Source organism: Ailuropoda melanoleuca, chromosome 16, assembly GCF_002007445.2.
Source record: "Ailuropoda melanoleuca isolate Jingjing chromosome 16, ASM200744v2, whole genome shotgun sequence".
Taxonomy (NCBI): domain Eukaryota; kingdom Metazoa; phylum Chordata; class Mammalia; order Carnivora; family Ursidae; genus Ailuropoda; species Ailuropoda melanoleuca.
Window position 1 is genome coordinate 83,771,184 of NC_048233.1, and position 18,539 is coordinate 83,789,722.

Consider the following 18,539-nt stretch of genomic DNA (forward strand, 5'->3'; position numbering starts at 1 on the left):
GTGCTGAGGCACTTGAATTTATCCCCAAAGCTATAAGGCTTTAAAAGCTTTAGGTTTTGGGGGCACCTGGGTGGCTCAGATGGTTCAACATCTACCTTCCACTCAGGTCATGATCTCAGGGTCCTTCTCAGTGGGGAGCCTGCTTCTCCCTCTTCTTCTGCCCCTCTTCCCCCACCCGTCCCCTCCGCTCATGCTTTCTCTCTCTCTCTCAAATGAGTAAGTAAAATCTTTAAAATAAATAAATAAATAAAAGCTAGGTTTTGGTGGTGCGCCTGGGTGGCTCAGTTGGTTAAGCGTCCAACTCTTGATTTCAGCTCAGGTCATGATCTCAGGGTCTTGAGACCAAGCTCCATATCGCACTCCACGCATCGAGCCTGCTTAAGATTCTCTCTCTCCCTCTCCCTCTGCCCCCACCCCACCTGCTTATGTGCTCTCTCTCTCTCTCTCTTAAAAAAAGTAATTAATTAAAATAAAAGTTAGATTTTGGTTTTGTAAGTGCCTTCCTTTTCTGCTCTGTTGATTCTAACTCGTCCTTTAAGGCCCATCTCAAAGTCCACCTCTTCTGGGAAGTCCTGTCCAATCCCCCTAACCAGAAAGAGTGGCTCCTTCCTGGGGCTCTTTGCCCTGTTTTGTACTTTCTAATCAGTCTGCCTATAATTTGTCCCACTTTGGGCTCCTTGTGACACTTGATGCGGGGTCAACACATAGAAGGTGCTAATAAATGTTTGTGGAATATGAATGAATTTGCGAATGGAGGAAGTTTTCTGGGCAGCCCAACTCCAGAATCTGATTATACCAGTTCTCAAATTTGAGCATGTGTCAGAATCACCTAGAGGGCTTGTGGATTACTGGGCTTAGCCTCCAAGTTTCTGATTCATAGGTCTGGGAGAAGGAGAGGGGGCCTGAAGCTGTGCATGGTGAATGTGCACAGTAAGTTCCCAGGTGAGCATGATGCTGCTGGTGAGGGCCATGCTCAGAGAAACTCTGACGTGGCTGTGGTTACGATTCAGGTGCGTCTCACAGCCAAGCCGCCGGCCAGGCATTATCAAGGGGCCCTCTTTGCTGCTGCTTATCACGACCATCTGACTACCTGACCCTTCTAAGGATCCCTTCTCAGGATTTCCTTAGTCTTGCCTCTGTCCCACCCCTTGGAGCTGGAGCTGGAGCTGGGCATTAGAGTGCCCTCTCCTGGTCCTTTTCTCCCAGGGACTCCCTAAGGCTTCTCAGAGGAACCCTGGTCACATGGGTTCCTTAACAGGCTTCTCTCCCAGTGAGTAGTTCCAGCAGCGAGCCCCAGAGGACAGGACAAATCCCGGGTGTGACCTGTGAAGAAAGCCTGGGATATAGAAGGGCTCTTCCTGATAGGTTCAGAAAGGGGTCTTGTCCCCTTTAAGAGACGCTGAGTCCTGGGCCTCTCCAGCTCCCCATCTCCCTCTCCCACAGTGGGAAGGAGCCGCTTAATTAACAGCTCCACTTCCTGCAGCACCTGGAGCTCCCCCTCCCCTGAGCCCCTGCCACCTCCTTTTGGGCTTCCCGGGTCAATTACCAGAGCCAGGTGATGGTCCTCAGCCTTCAGCTGGGGGAGGCTGAAGGCCAGAGACCAGTGTGGTGGGGCCGCAGGGAAAACAGGCTGGCATAGAGAGGCAGCCCTGGGGGTAGAAGCAGGGGGGTTTCCTCAGGAAAACTATCATTTGATTGTCCATTTTCTTCTCCTTCTTTGTGTGTTGGGTGTCTGGGTTCTCTGCAAGACTGTGAAACCCTGTGAGTACCCAAGCGGGAGCCTTGTAGAGCTCAGGGATGCAATGGGTTGGGCTAGGTCTGCTCAAAGAGGCCTCAGAATCCTTCTGGGCTCCTCCAGTGCGGGCAGCCCCAGATAGAGTTCCAACCCGAGCAGCTGGTGGGCTGTCTATCCCCAGGTCCACGGCCAACAGTGAATATACCTTCATTGCCATCAAGCCTGATGGAGTCCAGTGCAGCCTCTTGGGAGAGAGCATCAAGCGTTTTGAGCAAAAGGGATTCCTCCTCATTGCTATGAAATTAATTCAGGCTTCAGAAGACCTTCTCAAGGAACACTACATTGACCCGAAGGACCATCCTTTCTTTGCCAGCCTGGTGAAGTACTTGCAGTCAGGGCCTGTTGTTGCCATGGCCTGGAAGGGGCTGAATGTGGTGAACACAGGCCAAGTGATGCTCTGGGAGATCAACCCTCATACTCCAAGCCTGGGACCATCCATGGGAACTTTTGCATCCAAGTTGTCAGGAACATTACCCATGGCAGTGATTCCATATAGAGTACAGAGGAGATTGGCTTGTGATTTGGGCCTGGGGAGCTGGTGGATTAGAAAAGCTGTGCTCAGAACTGAATCTGTGAGTGACAAGAGAGCAGACCTCAACGCTTTGCCCACTCCATTCTCTGTCCCACTCATGGGCAGGGGGCCAGGCTCTAGCAAATCCAGATATTTTTGAGAACTTCCTTATAATCTGGAGGGAAACTGAGAGCACTCCCTGTTCAGTATTATGTGCTACCAGCAGATTAAAATGTTTCATTCCTCCCACCCCCGCCCCCAAAAAAGAGAATCCTTCTGGACTCAGTTTAGACCTTGGAGGCCTTTGTGAATTTAATAAAGAGAGTTGATTTCTGCTGATGGTGTCGGCCATAGGACAGAAGCAGAGAACCCCAATAAGAAGGTGAGAGAGACTCTGGAGAGGCCCCTTTAGAAGACTGATCCTTGGAAAGGCTTTGTGTTTGCACCTAACTGGTTCTTTTAGAGGCTCCAATGTACCAAGAATCCTCTAAAGAACCTGTTCTAGACTCTGGGTCCCAGGCTGAGCCCAGGGAGTCACACTGCCAGGGGCTGGGGGGCACTCGGCATTTGTATCAAGGATTCCAAGTGGTTTTTGTCTAAATTAAAAAATATATATATTATGAAAATTTTCAAACATATAGAAAAGTTGTACACCGACCTCCCTAGACGCTCATTCTGATTTAACTCTTGCTTCATCACATACCCATTCATCTACCCATCCTTCTTGCCATCCATCAATCCATTATTTATTGAGAATTTCAAAGAACTTGCAGACATGAGTATACTTCCCTTAGATACTACAGCATGCATTTCATTAAATAGGAATCCTATTGATTTATGAGTTTTTTTCTTTTGAGATAAAATTTGCATGAAATGAAATGCCTAATTTGTAAGTGTACATTTGCTACATTTTAACAAATGCATACACCTGTGTAACCCAAATCCCTATCAAGATATGGAACATTACCAACATACCAGAAAGTTCCCTCATTCCCCTTCCCAGTCAATTCCGGCCCTCGCTTCCACCCCCACCCCTGGGAGGTTACCACTGTGCTAATTTTTATCCATCAGAGATTGTTTGCTTCTTTTAGAAATGTATATAAATAAAAACATATCGTATATACTATTTTGTGTAAAGTTTCTTCCACTCTGCGTGATGTTTTTGAGATTTATCCATATTGGTGCAGTTTTTCCTTTTGATCACTGAATAATATTCTATTGTATGAATGTACTACCGTTTATTTACCCATTTTTCCAAGTGATGAGCGTTAACTATTATAGTGATTGTGTTGTAGTTAATGACATAGGAAATGCCTATGCTGTTCTTTTTTTTTAAGATTTTATTTATTTATGTGACAGAGAGACAGCCAGCGAGAGAGGGAACACAAGCAGGGGGAGTGGGAGAGGAATAAGCAGGCTCCCAGCGGAGGAGCCCGATGTGGGACTCAATCCTGGAACGCCAGGATCACACCCTGAGCCGAAGGCAGACGCTTAACGACTGCGCTACCCAGGTGCCCCTGTTCTTTTCTTTTTTTTTTTTTAATGTCTATGCTATTCTATTAAGAAAAAATTTCAGGATACAAAATTTACATACAATATGATCCTAACTGTGTGAAGAAAATACTCTGTAGGAAATATGCTAAAACGTTAACAGTGGGCTTTGCTATGCTCTAAAAACTTTTTTATTAATTAATTTTATTTTATTTATTTTTATAAATAATTATAAATTCACAGGAAATTGCAAAAGCAATACAAAAAAGTCCTGTACACTTCATCAGTTGTCCTCAATGATTACATCTTCCATGACCTAGTACAATATTAAAACCAGAAAAATGTCATTGCCATAAAGTGTGTGTATAGTTCAGAATCTTTTTTTTTTTAATATTTTATTTATTTATTTGACAGAGAGGCAGCAAGAGAGGGAACACAAGCAGGGGGAGTGGGAGAGGGAGAAGCAGGCTTCCCACTGAGTGGGGAGCCCGATGTGGGGCTTGATCCCAGGACCCTGGAATCATGACCTGAGCCGAAGGCAGACACCTAACGACTGAGCCACCCAGGCGCCCCAGTTCAGAATCATTTTATCAGGTGTGTAAATTCATGTAATCACCACATGCAAGGTACAGAATTGTTCCATCACCTCAAAGATGCCACCCTTTATAGCCACACCCATCTCCTCCCTGACCATACCTAACCCTTTGCAACCACTAATCTGTGCTCCATCTCTATAATTTCATCATTTTGAGAATGTTCCGTAAGTGGAATCATGCAGTATGTGGCCTTTTGAGATTGGCTTTTTTCACTCAGCGTAATGGCCTTGAGACCCATCAAAGTTGTTACGTGTATCTGTAGTTCATTCCTTTTTATTGTTGAGTAATATTCAATGGTATGGATAATCCCCCCCCACACACACACACACTTTTCAAAGTTCCCACTGAGCATGAACTATTTTAATTCTTAGGAAAAAAGAAAAGTACTGATGGGGGGGGAGGCAATGCATAGAGAAGCAGTTCATGCCTTCAAGGAAATGTTGTGTTGAATTAAATAAGAGAATTTTAGGCTTGGGATGCCCTTGGCAGGAGTCTTCCTTGCAATATCCTGACAGGTAGTTGTGCGGCATCTGTGTGGATATTCCCAGTGACAGGAGACTCACTATCAAATAAAGCATTAAATTGATAACAAAATATGCCTTTCTCCCTAGAGCCTGGACATGACTGAGAGAAGATCTTCTGTCATAGGTTATCTTTGCCCTGCCCGAGGTCTCTTCCCAGTCTCCCCTAACCAGGTAAACACAAGCCCAAGAGAGTGAGCAAAGCCTGCAGAGCCTGAGGAAGCCATTGGTTATGCTAGATTCAGGAATGCCCTCTCCAGGGAGATTTCAGTATTCACTGGCTTAGAAAAACAAGAGGCTGCAGACCTTTGAAAATGGAATGAAATTCTGCATGAGCACACACACAGATACCCACAGTTCCCTAGGAACAGTCCTCTTTCTGCATTGTAGGATGCCCCCCAGAAGGCACTGAACCACTAATCCAAGAGGAAAGGTCTCAGACTCTCTCCTGCTTCCAATCCTTTGTAGCTGACAGATCGGTTTCTTTCCCTTCAGCTTTCCTTGAGAGCAGACTCTGATCTGTCCATGGTTCTGATTGTTAGTGGCTTTCACTGGAAGGCAAGGTGTGGGTTCTTTCATTCATTCCTTCGTGGTAACTAACATTTATTGAGCACTTACTACGTGCCAGAGACTGTGATATACTACCTACATTTAGCCTCTTTTTATTGAAGTCTCCCAGACGTAACGAAGAAGAGCACAGATCATAAACATGCAGCTTAGTGACGTTTCACACAGTGAACCAAAATGAAGATCAAGAAATAGAACATTATCAGCACCCAAGAAGGCCTTTCATCTCCCCTTCCAGGCACTACCCTCCAACTGTAACCACTGCCTTGACTTTTAACAGCATAGATTACTTTTTTCCTACTTTTGAACTTTATATAAATGGATCAAACAAATTGTCTTCTCTTTTGTGTCTGGCTTCTATAGCCCAACATCATGTTTGTGAAGTTTATTCATATTGTTCTAGATAGCTGTAGTTTATTCACCCTTGTTGCCATGGAGCCTTGTGTAAAACATTCCACAATTTATTCATTCTACTGCTGATGGGGCATTTGAGTTGTTTTCAGTTTTCTACCACTATGAATATCGCTGATAGAAACATTCTTGCTCATATCTTTAGGTGAACATATGCCTTTCCATAATATATAAGCTATTACATATACATGTATATATGGATATGTATACACATACACACATATACACTGGGCACGATGTGGTACATTTTTCAATTACCATTTTTCAGATGAGAAATCGAAGCTTGAAGAAGTTGAGCCAGGAAGTAGTGGAGCTGGGATGTGAATCTTATCCTGTCTGGCACTGGAGCTCAAGTTCTCTAACCATCACGCTTTCCTGCTTCCCAATGCATGGGCCATTTAAAAGTATTCATGATGTTGGGGTGCCTGGCTCTAGAGCATGCAACCCTTGATCTTGGGGCTGTGGGTTCGAGCCCCACATGAGGTGTAGAGATTACTTAAAATCTTTAAAAAAGAAAAAAGGACTCATGATGTGCCAGACTGGTTGCTGCCATTGAGGGAAATTAAAAACAAAACAAAACAAAAACCAGGAAGGCACAGTCACGCAAGAAAGAAAATGATAGATGGCTGTGATAAGGAGTCTGAGGAATAGAGGGTAATTTTTATTCTGGAAGATCACAGGAGGTTTCCTAGAAGAAAAAGCATCTAAAGAGAAAAGATAGGGGGCAGATTCTGGGCATGCTGGGATGATGAGGGAAGGAGTGCCAGGCTGAGAGAGTCTGGGGGCAGAAGGAGAGGAAGTCCTTATAGAGTCACAGCTACAAGGGACCTCAGAGGTCACCTTGTCCAGTCCACATTGTCCACTCATCCATTTTTACATTGCCAGCTTCCAAATTTATATACCCAGCCTTGACCATTACCCTGATCTCTAAACTCTTTTCTATTTAGTTGGATGACAAATAGTCATCTCAAATTAACATTGCCAAGGCAGGGCTCCTGATCTTGTCCCCACACACTCTAAACTGCTCCTCTTCCAATCTTTCTTGTTCTTTGGAACTACCAGCCACAAACTACTCAGGCCCTCAACTGCAGCATCACCCTTCCTTCCTCCCTTTCCCCACATCCAATCCATGAGCATGTCCCATCAGCTATATCTACAAAGCATGCCCTGAATGTGATCTCTTCCTACCACCTCCCCACTAACACCCTGGTCATAAGTACCATCATCACTCACCTGGACAACTATAACAGCCTCCTCCCTGCTTTCCCTACTTCCATGCTCCTTTGGGAGGCCAAAGGGAGAAGCCTTCTTTGCCTCTTCCAGCTTCTGGTGGTTCCAGGTGTTTGGCTTGGGGCTTCCTAACTCCAATTTCTACCTCTGTCTCCACATGGCCTTCTCCTCTGCACCTTCTCTTCCTATTATTGGTGACTTCCTTTTATTGGTCATTAAGTTTCGGGTCCACCTGGGTAATCTGCAATGATCTCAAGATCCTTGACTTAAATACATTTGCAAAGATCCTTTTTCCAAATAAGGTCGCATTCATAGGTTCTGGGTGGACATATCTTTCATGGAGTCATCATTCAACTGAGTACAGAGGTGAATCTCAGAAACTAAAAGAGTTTAAATTGCGTTTAAATTTCAGTCTTCCAGTGAGTCATTATTTTTCAAAGCATAGAAGACTCTTGGCCTGCACATACTTGCTATCTCAGCACTGACTGTCCATGCATCACTTCAAAGGTCATTCTGAGGATGGAGTGTCCTCTTCGTTGTGCTTGCTGGAAGGCTAACTTGGGACTATGAGTCCAGCCGGGGACCTTGCCACAACCCCAAACCCACCAGATCATTGCTGGGGGCATTGCCACTGCTACTAAGAGGCCAAAATAGTTTCCTTCCGAAAAATGAGAGAGAGCTAGCTACCTGCTATGCTAGTGACAAAAGGAAAAAGTAGGGATCCAAGAAAGTGCTGGTTCCGACCAAGGATGGTAGGCAGCCTCTACACTGGATGATCCCCAATGATCTCCCTCCTGGTTTGTATGCCCTTGTGTAATCCCATCCCCTCAAGCATGGGCTGGAGATATAATACAGTAAAATGTCAGGATGTTATTTCTGAAATTTCTGTGGCTTCTGTATGGCTCACATTTTCTCACTCTCTAGCTTTCTTGCTCTGAGGGAAGCCAGCTCCCATGTCGAGCTGCCCTGTGGGGAGGCCCGTGTGGCAAGGAACTAATCTGTCCAGCCAACAGCCTACCTGAGGTTCTTGGTCCAGCGGCCCTCAAGGAACTGAAGCCTGCAACAGCCTTGTGAGTAAGCTTGGAAGTGGACCTTCTGAGGTCCGCAGACAGCCTGTGAGTGAGGTTGGAAGCTGATCTCCCCACCCCAGTTGACCTTCCCTGTGGTGCAGCGCTCTGGCCAGCACTCTGATTGGAGGCTGTGGAAGACCCTGAGCCAGGTGCCCCCAGCTAAGCTGTGCTCAGTTCTTGCCCCACAAAAACTGTGAGATGATAAAACATTTCCCAGGTAAGCCACTACATTTTGGGGTAACTTGTTGTGCAGTGATAGATACACCCAGATATAAATTCCTAGGATATTTTCAACCATGTGGAAGCCTCATGCTATAACAGTAGCTGTGTTTACAAATTTGAGGATTCACAGATATTAGCTCATATCCCTTCTCAAGAATCCTACAACATCTCCTCCTACTCCTTTTCTTTTTCTATTTTTAAATAAACATAATATCAAACTATAGTGAGTTACACATTCTATTTTTTTTTCTGCCTTGTGTGTTGTGAGCATTTCCCCATCTCATTCACTATTCTTCAAAGCATTTTTTATTTCTCACACTCCTTCCGCAGCCCATTATAGGAGTGTACTAGCATTAATTTAGTCATTCCCCTCTCAAGTTTTGAGCTTAAGGTAGGGTTTTAACTCCTTGGGTCACATCTATGAGTACATGCTGGCCCCTTCAAGCCGGGCTTACGGGAGGAGTATGGGATAGGTAGAAGGCAGGATCGTCTGTGTTTAAGTGCTCCTGATGGCACATCAAGTCTGTGTCACTTCTGGGCTATGAGTCCTTGGGCTTGTTACTTAACACTCCTGGGCCTCAGTTTCCCCTTTTTTTTTAAAGATTTTATTTATTTATATGACAGAGATACAGACAGCCAGCGAGAGAGGGAACACAAGCAGGGGGAGTGGGAGAGGAAGAAGCCAGGCTCATAGCGGAGAAGCCTGATGTGGGGCTTGATCCCAACGCCGGGATCACGCCCTGAGCCGAAGGCAGACGCTTAACCGCTGTGCCACCCAGGCGCCCCTCAGTTTCCCCTTCTGAACAGTGGGAATAATATCCAAACCTACCTCACAGAGTTATTAGAGGCATAGTAGAGGCATAACCTGGAGTTAACCCGAGTAAAACATAACACAGTATCTGACAAATATCAGGTGTATGGACACAAGCCAGACCACGGCATCTTCACACACACACACACACACACACACACACACACACACACACACCCTGCTCCTCATTGAGTCCTGGTCCATGGCGCATTATATCAACTCTTGTCCCAGACTCCAGCTCCAGCTGACCTCCAGTGAAAAGCACCTTGGCTTTCCTCCCACTAGTCTGCTCTCCATGAACCCGCGGTGACCCCGGCTCTGGCACCATCCGCAATCCTGCAAGCATCGCTCCCGGTCTAGCTGTGTGGTCCTGGGCAAGTTCATCCCATCTCTGGGTCTCAGCTTCCTCATCTGCGATATGAGGAGGCAGACTGGGAGGTCCATGAGGGATTGCCCAACTCTAAACTCTAGATTATTCCCTCTTCTTTCAAAGGCCCTTAGTTTCAGCCGCGCAGAGTACAACCAGAGGTTTAAAGAACTGGCTAAAGCAAAGAAAATTGGAAAACACTTTAATTTATTTACCATAACATGTGTGCCAAGACTTGTGCTCGGCATCCTGGAGTGTGTCAAATACTAGCATAGTGTCTGTTTACATGTGTGTGAAAATCTGGGTGAAGGATTGGGGTTTTTCATCTCAGGCCCCTTACAGAGCTTGTCCTGAGTCTGAGCGAGAACCCACACCCCCACCCCAGCAGATACTGCACTTGAGCTCCTGCCTGGGAGAGGCAAGGAGCTATTTGGGAATAGCCTGGAGAGCTGACCCTGGAGAATCTCCCAGAGGTCTTGGTGTGGCTATGGGTGCCCCTCCAGCAGAAATCCCTGGGGGCACTGCTCCAGGCTTCTCCTCACCTGCAACCCACAGATTCAGTTCCTTGGCACTGAAAACACTGCTAGGGAAGAAAGAGTCCACTTCCGGGCTCCTGCTTGGCCTCTCCCCATCCAGGCTTGGACTCTGGACTAGGCCCAGCTAGGGCGAGGTTTCAGGAACCGCAGGGCTCTGTGGCTCTGGGAATCACAAACCAGCAGAAAGAGCTCCTCCCTTCTCCCAGCAGTAAACCTCTTCACACCAGCCCCCAGTTTCTAGGACTTCAGCTCCTAGAGTGCCTGGGCCAGGATCCCACTAGGAGAAAGAGGAGCAGATGGTGGTGTTTCGGGTCCCAAAAAAGACTGTGTGACCTTGGGCACGTTGCATGGCTTCTCTGGCCTCTGTCTCCTTATCTAAAAAAGTGGAATGATAATCTGGATTTTGCGGAATCACCATGAAGTTGAAATAAGATAATGGCGATGACAGGGTCTGGCAGGTACTGGGCAGCAGTGATGACGTTCTTTTCCTGGTGAAATGCTGGGCCAGCTGGTCAGCCAAGACAGGCAACCTCCAATGGTAAGGGAGGAGGTGCCTGTGTGCTGAGGCTACTCCTTCAGCCCGAGGAACAGGCTAGCTCGGCTCCTGGGGATGGATTAGAAGTGGACCTGAGCAGAGGAGAGCAGGGGGAAGGCCAGGAGTGGATGGGGGCTGGGATCCACGCCCAGCCCTTGCTGATCTGCTGCTGGTAACATCTCAGGCTTGTGTTCCTGACCATGCAGGCAGGCCAGCCCCGGAGCCGCTGCGAGGCCGTCAGGTGAGGACCCCAGCTTCCCTCTGGGGGGGTGCTCCATCACAAAGGGCTGTAGAGGGGCAGGTTGGGCTGGGGGGCCGGGCAGGAGGGTATCGAGCTTGGAGGAAGGCCTCAGCAGGCTGGAGCCAGTGGGTGAGGCTGACTGGACAGGGCTGGGGGACAGCTGGGGAGGGGGTACAGTGACCTCTGTAGAGCCAACGGACAGAGAGGGCAGAGGGGACAGGGGGAGGCCAGGCGAACTATGAGGCTGCGGATCTGGAGAGAGTCGGTGAGCCAAGGGAGAAGAGACTGGGGTCTGGAACAGGCCCAGCTGCTCCTGGCAGCCATGTTGTCCATGGAGCATGGGGTCTGGGTGCCGCTCGGTCTGGACCCAGCAGCCAGAGGTCACCGGAGCCAACCAGGTGGCAGAGTCCACGCGGCACAGGTGCTCATGCGCGTGCAGAGTCCGGCTCCACCACGCCAGCTCGGCCTGCAGGGCCTGGATCTCCTTCCGCAGCACGTGGTTGTGTTTCTCCAGGGCCTCGTGCTGCTGGGGGCAGAAGCAGATGGGTGGGGGAGGGATGTCAGAAAGCATGAGTCCTGTACCCCGCCCCCAGGGTCCTTAACTTAGGGGCAAAGGCATACCGCCACCCAAATGTCTAAGCAAGGGCCCCTTGGCTCCTCTCTGGCCGGCTCTCCACAGCCACCCAGCCCCTCTTGCCTATTCTCTTCCTACTGGAGTTCATATTGGCCCGCTCTCCATTCTCAGACCAGTCCCCTGAGCCAGCTGGTCTCCACCAGCTGGCCACCTCCACTCGCCTGAGAACTCCACCAGCCTCCTGACTGAGGCACCCCTGAAACCCCTCCGTTCTCTTGGCCCAGAGGAACTGTTTGGCAATTACGGGATCAACTGTACATTCAAGTCCTTCAAAGGCTACCACACCTCCGTGTGCACAGTAGCCCCAGCTCACACCTCCGGCTCTCTCTCTGACTTCTGCCCCCTTAGCTTCCTGGCCCTCCAATGGACTCTGCTTCCTCACCACATTTCCTGTCTCCTGTGCCTGCACACTCCTCCAGCACCTCCTCCCTTGGGCTAATCCTGACGTGGCCTTCTCAGGACAGCTTGCCTTCTCTGCCTTGCACACGTCTAGCTGCTTCGTGCCCTGTCAGGCCTCCCCAGTGCCCAGAACTGACTCACCGAGGCACTGTGGGAGGAGCCCTGGGTGGTGTTTCACAGGATGGCAGCACCAGAATGTTCTATTCGGCACCCCTGAATCAGCATCTGGTAGGTTCTGTCCTGCTGGACTCTGGGTTCTGAGAACCCACTGACAGTGTGCCATTCTAAACGACCATTTACAGTGACAGCAATGAAAGAACTTTCTTTCCACGGCTCCTAAGGCTGAGTGACTTCCTCTGGTTCGCTCGCCTACCTCACCCCTTTTGTGGACAATTTTTATTTATCTTTTACTTATTTTCTTTTTTTCATTTATTTGAAAGCAAGAGAGTCTGGTGAGTGGGGGAGGTGCAGAGACAGAAGCTCAAGCTGACTCGTTGCCGAGCACAGGGCCCTAGCACCTGCCTCCCCGACACGGGCTCCACGTGGGGCTTGATCTCATGACCCATGGGATCCTGACCTGAGCTGAAACCAAGAACCGGACGCTTCACCCACTGAGCCGCCCAGGCGCCCCATTTGTGGACAGTTTTTAAAAGGAGAACCCACAAGGGTGTTTTACATAAAAATGTTGCTGAGGGCATGACCTTGGAATTCTAACAGGCCTCAAAACCACTAGCAGTCCTACTTCCAGGCTGCTCTCTGCATGTGGAATGATATTTTTAAAACATGGCATTAGGTCACCTTTCACCTAAATTCTCCAAAGGCTTCAATTCACCTCTAGAAATGGAGTCACTCACTGGTTCACTCCTTCGTTCACTTGCCACCTCTAGGCTGCTCATGTTTCCTCCTCAAGGAAGGCTCCCTCCCGTTAGGTTTCCGTCACCCCACCCTCCCCGCTCCCTTGCCTCTTCCCTGCTGGATTTGGCCTCACAGCACTTATCACCAGCTGACATCCCAAATCCCTCATGGATAGTTTATTTGTCTGTCTGGCTCCCCCATGAAAATATGGGCCCTGGAGAGTGTGGGGTAGGCTTTTGTCTGCTGTGTTCACAGCATATCGCCGACGCTGAGAACTGTACCTGTCACACGGGGGCACTCAGTAGGCCTTTCTGGAAGGAATGAACACATGAATGCATGAAGTCTCTACCCTGCCAGGTGGGCACCATCCTGGTCCTCACTCACACATGCCCACACCAGTGCAATTCCATTTGCCGGCGATGTCTTTTCCTACCTTCATCCATTTGGAAAACTCCTATGCATCCTTCAAGACCCGTCCAGGCTCCATCCCCATTATCACCCTGATGCCACCACCCGTGTGTTGCCCCACCTGTGTGCTCCTAGAGCACTTCATTCTGACTCTAGCACCCGCTCCACGGGGCACGACTGAGTTCCTTCTATTTGGTGGGCACTGTTCCAGGTGATAGAGAAACAGCAGGGAACAAAATAGCTCATGGTGCTTCCGGTCTGGTGAGGGGGACAAGCAACAGGTCTCTAAATACGTAAGTTCAGGGCTAACAAGAAAAATAGCGCAGAGTAACAGGTCTAGCTCTTTAGACCATGTGGTTTAGAAAGGCCCTTCTGGGGAGGTGACACTTAAACCAAACAACTAGACAGAAGTGTGAATCTAGGCGGACGGTGGTCTGAGGCTAGAAGGAACAGTCCCTGCAGAGCCCCAGGGCTGGATGTGCATGACCAATGAAGGTACAGGGAGAACAGGGTGTTAGGGGAGGAGACAGCATGGGGCCTTTGGCAGCGAAGCCTGTGAATTTCACTCAGCACTGTAAGGATTAAAGTGTAAGCACTTTCCCAAGGGCCAGGTCCTGAGCCCACTCTGAATCCTTTCCCTGGGATGGAACTGGTGATGTCCTTTCTCTCTTCACAGAGGAAGAAGAAAAGCTCCAAAGGTCAGTTACCATCCAAGGTCAAGTTACCATCCACAGGGAAGAGGCAAGTACAACGGAGCCCTCCCCCACCCACTGGGCTCCTCGGCCTCCTTTAGTCTCCACAAGGGTCCTGCCAGTGGCAGGGATTATTGTCCCTGTTTTTTGGGTGAGGACAGTGAAGCTCAGCAAAGGAAGTGACTTACAGCTGTGAGTGCCATGGCTGGGACTCTAAAGCCAGCCCATCTTAACCCTGAACCAGTTTCTCACAGGGTGAGCGCTTGTCTCCTCTCCCTAAATCCAGGGCGCCTCAAGGGCAGGGCTGGGCCGCAGACACACCTTTGTGTCCCCGGAGCCCAGCGCATGTCTGGCACAGTTTGTACTCGGCACCTCTCTCAAGCTCAGACCTGGAGACATACGGCAGTGGAGGGGGAGCTGCTCACAGGCATGGAGCTAGGGCTAGGGGGGAGGTGGCCGGGCCAGGGAAGTGGAGTCAGGCATCCCCCACCTGGTGCAGGGCGTCCGCCTTGTCCGTGTGCTTCTGCCGGCTGCGCTGGGCGGCTGCACGATTCTTCTGTTTCTTCTTCAGCCTCTGATGCTCCTCGAGATCCTGCAGGGTGTGAGGCAGAGGGCTCAGGGGTCCCGGCAGGTGCTTGCCCCCTCTGCCCAGGCCATCTGTAAAGCCACACCCTCCCCAATTCAATTCCCTGAGGGTCTCCTGTCTCCAAGAGGGCCCCTCTGCCTCCCTGGGCACCCACACGGCATCCCTTGCGTGGTACACCTTGTTGGAACAGCTGCCTCGCCCACACGTCCTGCTTACAGCTCACAATGGGGGAGGACACCCGGAGAAGCCCAAAGCTTCCGTTCGAAGGCAGACAGAACTGACTTCACGCCTACACTCTCCTTAGCAGCCGCCGGGTCTGGGCAAATCACTCCCTTCTCAAGCCTCGCCGCCTCATCTGCACGAGGGCTGTGAAGCAGGCGTGAGCTTCGTCGGCAAGGGCAGGGCCAGGGTCCAGTTCGGCTCCATGAGCTCATCCCCAGCCCGGGCCTGAAGCTGATATTCAGTGACTCAACAGGTATTTATTAAGCACCTACTGTGTGCCAGGCACTGAGCCGGTGGCAGGGGATGGAACAGCAAATCAAACGGGCAAAAATCCCTGCCCTCACGTCGTTGACATTCTGGTGTGGTGGCAACCTGGAATGTGTGAGTGGACCCAAAGCTTCCCAGCAGGGCCCTTCCCCCTCCCCTGGACCCCACGTTAGGGGGTCCATGGAACTTAGGACCTAAATGCCCAAAGTTTTGGAAGGTCAGGCAAGAGAGAATGTTAGAGACCCCACAGCCCAAATCCCCCTTCTCCTAGGTCACTCTGGGGGTACGTTCTGACTCTAGGGAGCTCAGACAGGACCCTGCCCTCCCGGCTGAGGACTCCATGGTGCTTGCGTTGTGGTCACAAGAGGCCCATTCCAGGTGCTGGGAGGGCCAAGAGACAGGAGCCTGGGGGAAAGACCTGCGCTTAGCAGAAGGGGGTGGGCTTCTGGTCCTTGAGTCCTGGGAGAGGAGCAGGGCCTCCAAGGGGAGTCAAGCCAGAGAATTTGGGGAGGGACGAGAATGCTCCCATAAGGGCAGTGAGGGGAGGGCGGGTTAGGAGACAGCACTATTCAGAAGCCACGTCCTAAACGGGAGCCTGGCTCTGCAATACGAGAGCAGGGAAGCCCTCATGTCAATCACCTGGGGAAACCGAAGCCCAGAGAGAGGATCTGCGAATCCCACGGGCACACCGCCCATAAGTACAGAGCAGGGACTAGAAGCTCTGACCACATCCCTCCCTGCCTGGGAACCGGGGACGCTTGGCCATATTCCCCTTCTCATCCCCTGTCCCTGGTTCCCTGTACTCACCGTCCTGGTCAGCAGCCCATTGCCCCCACAGAGGTGCATGGCTTAAGCAGGGGGCGGGCAGAGGCTCAGTTCGGGTGTCCCTCTGCCACGGTGACCTCCCAGTGCCCTCTGGGGGCCCAAGGAAGTGGCAGCTCTTTAAATCACCAGTGACCACTCCGCCCCCAGCAAAGCAAGTTTCAGTTTCTTCTAAAGCCACCGGCTGCTCAGAATCCCTGGCTCGGGTTGGCTCACGTGGCTGGAATTTCCTAACGCAAACTGGCCTTCCGGTTGGGCCCCTTTTCTGGAGGGAGAACGACGGAGGATGGCCAGAGGAGGGGAGACCAAACGCCTGTTATGGGGAGGGTGTCCTGGGAAAGGGAGGGCAAGGGGCCAGGCACAGAGCCAAGAGGCAAAGCCAATGGGGAGCCGAGGGCTCATGTGGGTCACGGGAGAGCCTCTGAGCTCGGGAATTGCAGGCGTCCGGGTTCGCAGCCCACCTCCGGCCTGCTGGAGCTGCGCAGCTTTGAGAACGTGACTCACCCTCTCTGAGTCTTAGTTTCCTCATCTCCAAAGGGTGTAGGGGGATGGTACAAATAGCTACTCACAGCTTCACAGAGGAACCAAGCAAGATGATACAACCACCCCCAAACCCTCTGAGACCAATGTTGAGGCAAGTGTGCAGAAATAAGCGATAGCCTTTAAATAGGAGAACAGATGGATAAATTACTGTGTTTTCATTCAACAGACCACGCAGCAGTAGAGGGAGTGGTGTCTAGCGGTTAGGAGAACAGCTTCCAAGCTATGTCACTTGGGGACGTAATTTCACCTTTGTGGGGCGCCTGGGTGGCTCAGTCAGTGAAGCATCTGCCTTCGGCTCAGGTCGTGATCTCAGGGTCCTGGGATCGAGCCCCGCATCAGGGTCCCTGCTCAGCGGGGAGCCTGCATCTCCCTCTCCCTCTCCCTGCTGCTCCCCCTGCTTGTGCTCTCCTGCGCACTCTCTCTCTCAAATAAATAAATAAATAAAATCTTAAGAAAAATAATTTCACCGTTCTTTGCCTTTGTTTTCCAATCTATAAAGTGGGGATGAAAATAATTCCGTCGGGCACGTGAAATGAGTTGAGGTGGGCAAGGCACCGGCAACCATGCCTGGTACAGAGGAAGAGTTCAGCAAGTACTTGCAACTCTGTTCTTCTGGGCGATTCAGAGCTGCATGGAGCATCGAGCTTGAGCCTGTCACGTCCAGTTGTTTGAAATCATTAGCTGTACTGAGGTCTGCACAACACCATTTCTGTAAGGTTTAATCAAATGGGTTCTCAAATATGTAATAAAAGTGTAAAAACGTGCATGTGAATGAGAAACACAAAATGCAGAACGTGGTGGTGTGGGCGCGCCGACAGACAGGGTTTTCAGTTGTGTCTGTGGTGTTCTGTGACTTAAATTCTGATAATGTTATTATCTACATGTTGGGGTATACCTGAAATGTTTCCTTTTATTTATTTGTTTTTTTAGTTTGTTTGTTTGTTTTTGTGTGAGAGAGAGAGAGCTGGAGACAGGGAAAGTAGCAGCCTCCCCACTGAGCAGGGAGCCCGATGCAGGACTTGATCCCAGGACCCTGGGATCATGACCTGAGTTGAAGGCAGATGCTTAACCGACTGAGCCACCCAGGCATTTCTGAAATGTTTCCTAATAAAAACCTCTATTAAAGACCTAGGAAGCCCTGAAGCCTCAGGCAAACGTGCATGGTTGGTGTATTTCTAAGGGAGACCATGCACGGAAGGGACATCTGTTTGGGGGACAGAGCAGCCGGTAACTCGGTCTGAGCACAGCATAGCAACTGATATGGGTGCCCAGGGTCCCATGGTCTGGTGACTAGAGCACCTGGGGACTGTGCCTGAGTCCCGAGGGCTCAAGGCTGGTGGTGTGGGATCACAGGCAAGGCAAAGAGCGTAGATGTGATCTTCTGACAGGTAATGGTGTCCTGCAATGCTGCCTCCAAGCTTCTTAGAAAAGAGCACAGCAAACGAGTAGCAGCATCCGCCATGCAGTGATCAATTAGTGATGTCTGTCCTGAGTGGGGCTGGGAGAGGAACCACCTCCTGCTCTGCCTAGAATTGGGCACGAAACCAGTCTGGACTTTAGAGTCAGACTTGACTCTGATACTTGGCACGCAAAGGTCCATGACCTGGAGCCTCAGTATTGTCATATGTACGCTGTAGACGAGACGAAATCGTCCTTATTTTACAAAGTTGTTTTGAAGATGGAAAAGAATGAGCTGAGAAGCAAGCTGTAAAGTGCTATCCCACTAGAATCCACTGCCATGGGTGAGATTTGTGGGAACGCAGGATTAATGAAGGCCCATAATTTTAAATGCCCAGGTGGGTGGGATGGGCATGACAGTGGGGCCTGGCCCTCCCTGCTTGAAAGGGGCCTGGGAACAGAAGCAGAAGTGGGGCACCCCATGCAGGGAGGCTGCCTCGATGTCTCTGGATGATTTTTATCCCTCAGAAACCAAGAAGGCCAGGTCATCTTGCCTGAGGCGGGCACCTAGGGGGCTCATTAAGCCAGTCCATGAGGTCCACAGGGAAGGATCCGGGGAAGCCACACACACGATGTAACTAAGAAAAGACAAAGTCTGTGGGGCAGGGGGGCAGTGGCTAGGGGCCAACTGTTTCCCACCTCAGCCCCCAGCCCCAGACTTGGACCCCCAGTCTTCCCCTCTGCAGACCCCAGCTTTGGGTGGAAGGGAGACGGCAAGGGTGCCTGTGGCCCCTCTCAGGAGGCCACAA

General features: G+C 50.3%; 1 protein-coding gene and 1 pseudogene across 2 annotated transcripts; one reads left to right on the forward strand and one right to left on the reverse strand.

Annotated features, from left to right (window-relative positions):
- Positions 1-1,557: 1,557 nt before the first annotated feature.
- On the forward strand, positions 1,558-2,612 carry LOC100483671 (annotated as a pseudogene).
- Positions 2,613-9,782: 7,170 nt separating this feature from the next.
- BATF2 (basic leucine zipper ATF-like transcription factor 2) lies at positions 9,783-16,398 on the reverse strand. 2 transcript variants are annotated; one of them, XM_011221595.3, is made up of 3 exons: positions 15,775-16,398; positions 14,383-14,484; positions 9,783-11,427 (listed from the first exon to the last, which is right to left on the reverse strand). In XM_011221595.3, exons 1-3 carry the CDS (start codon positions 15,811-15,813, stop codon positions 10,744-10,746), a joined length of 825 nt encoding a protein of 274 aa, XP_011219897.1. In that variant the 5' UTR covers positions 15,814-16,398; the 3' UTR covers positions 9,783-10,743. The 2 variants fall into 2 exon arrangements, with proteins under 2 accessions (XP_011219897.1, XP_002916704.1); XM_002916658.4 differs by having other exon boundaries at positions 9,783-11,430; positions 15,775-16,379.
- Positions 16,399-18,539: the final 2,141 nt, after the last annotated feature.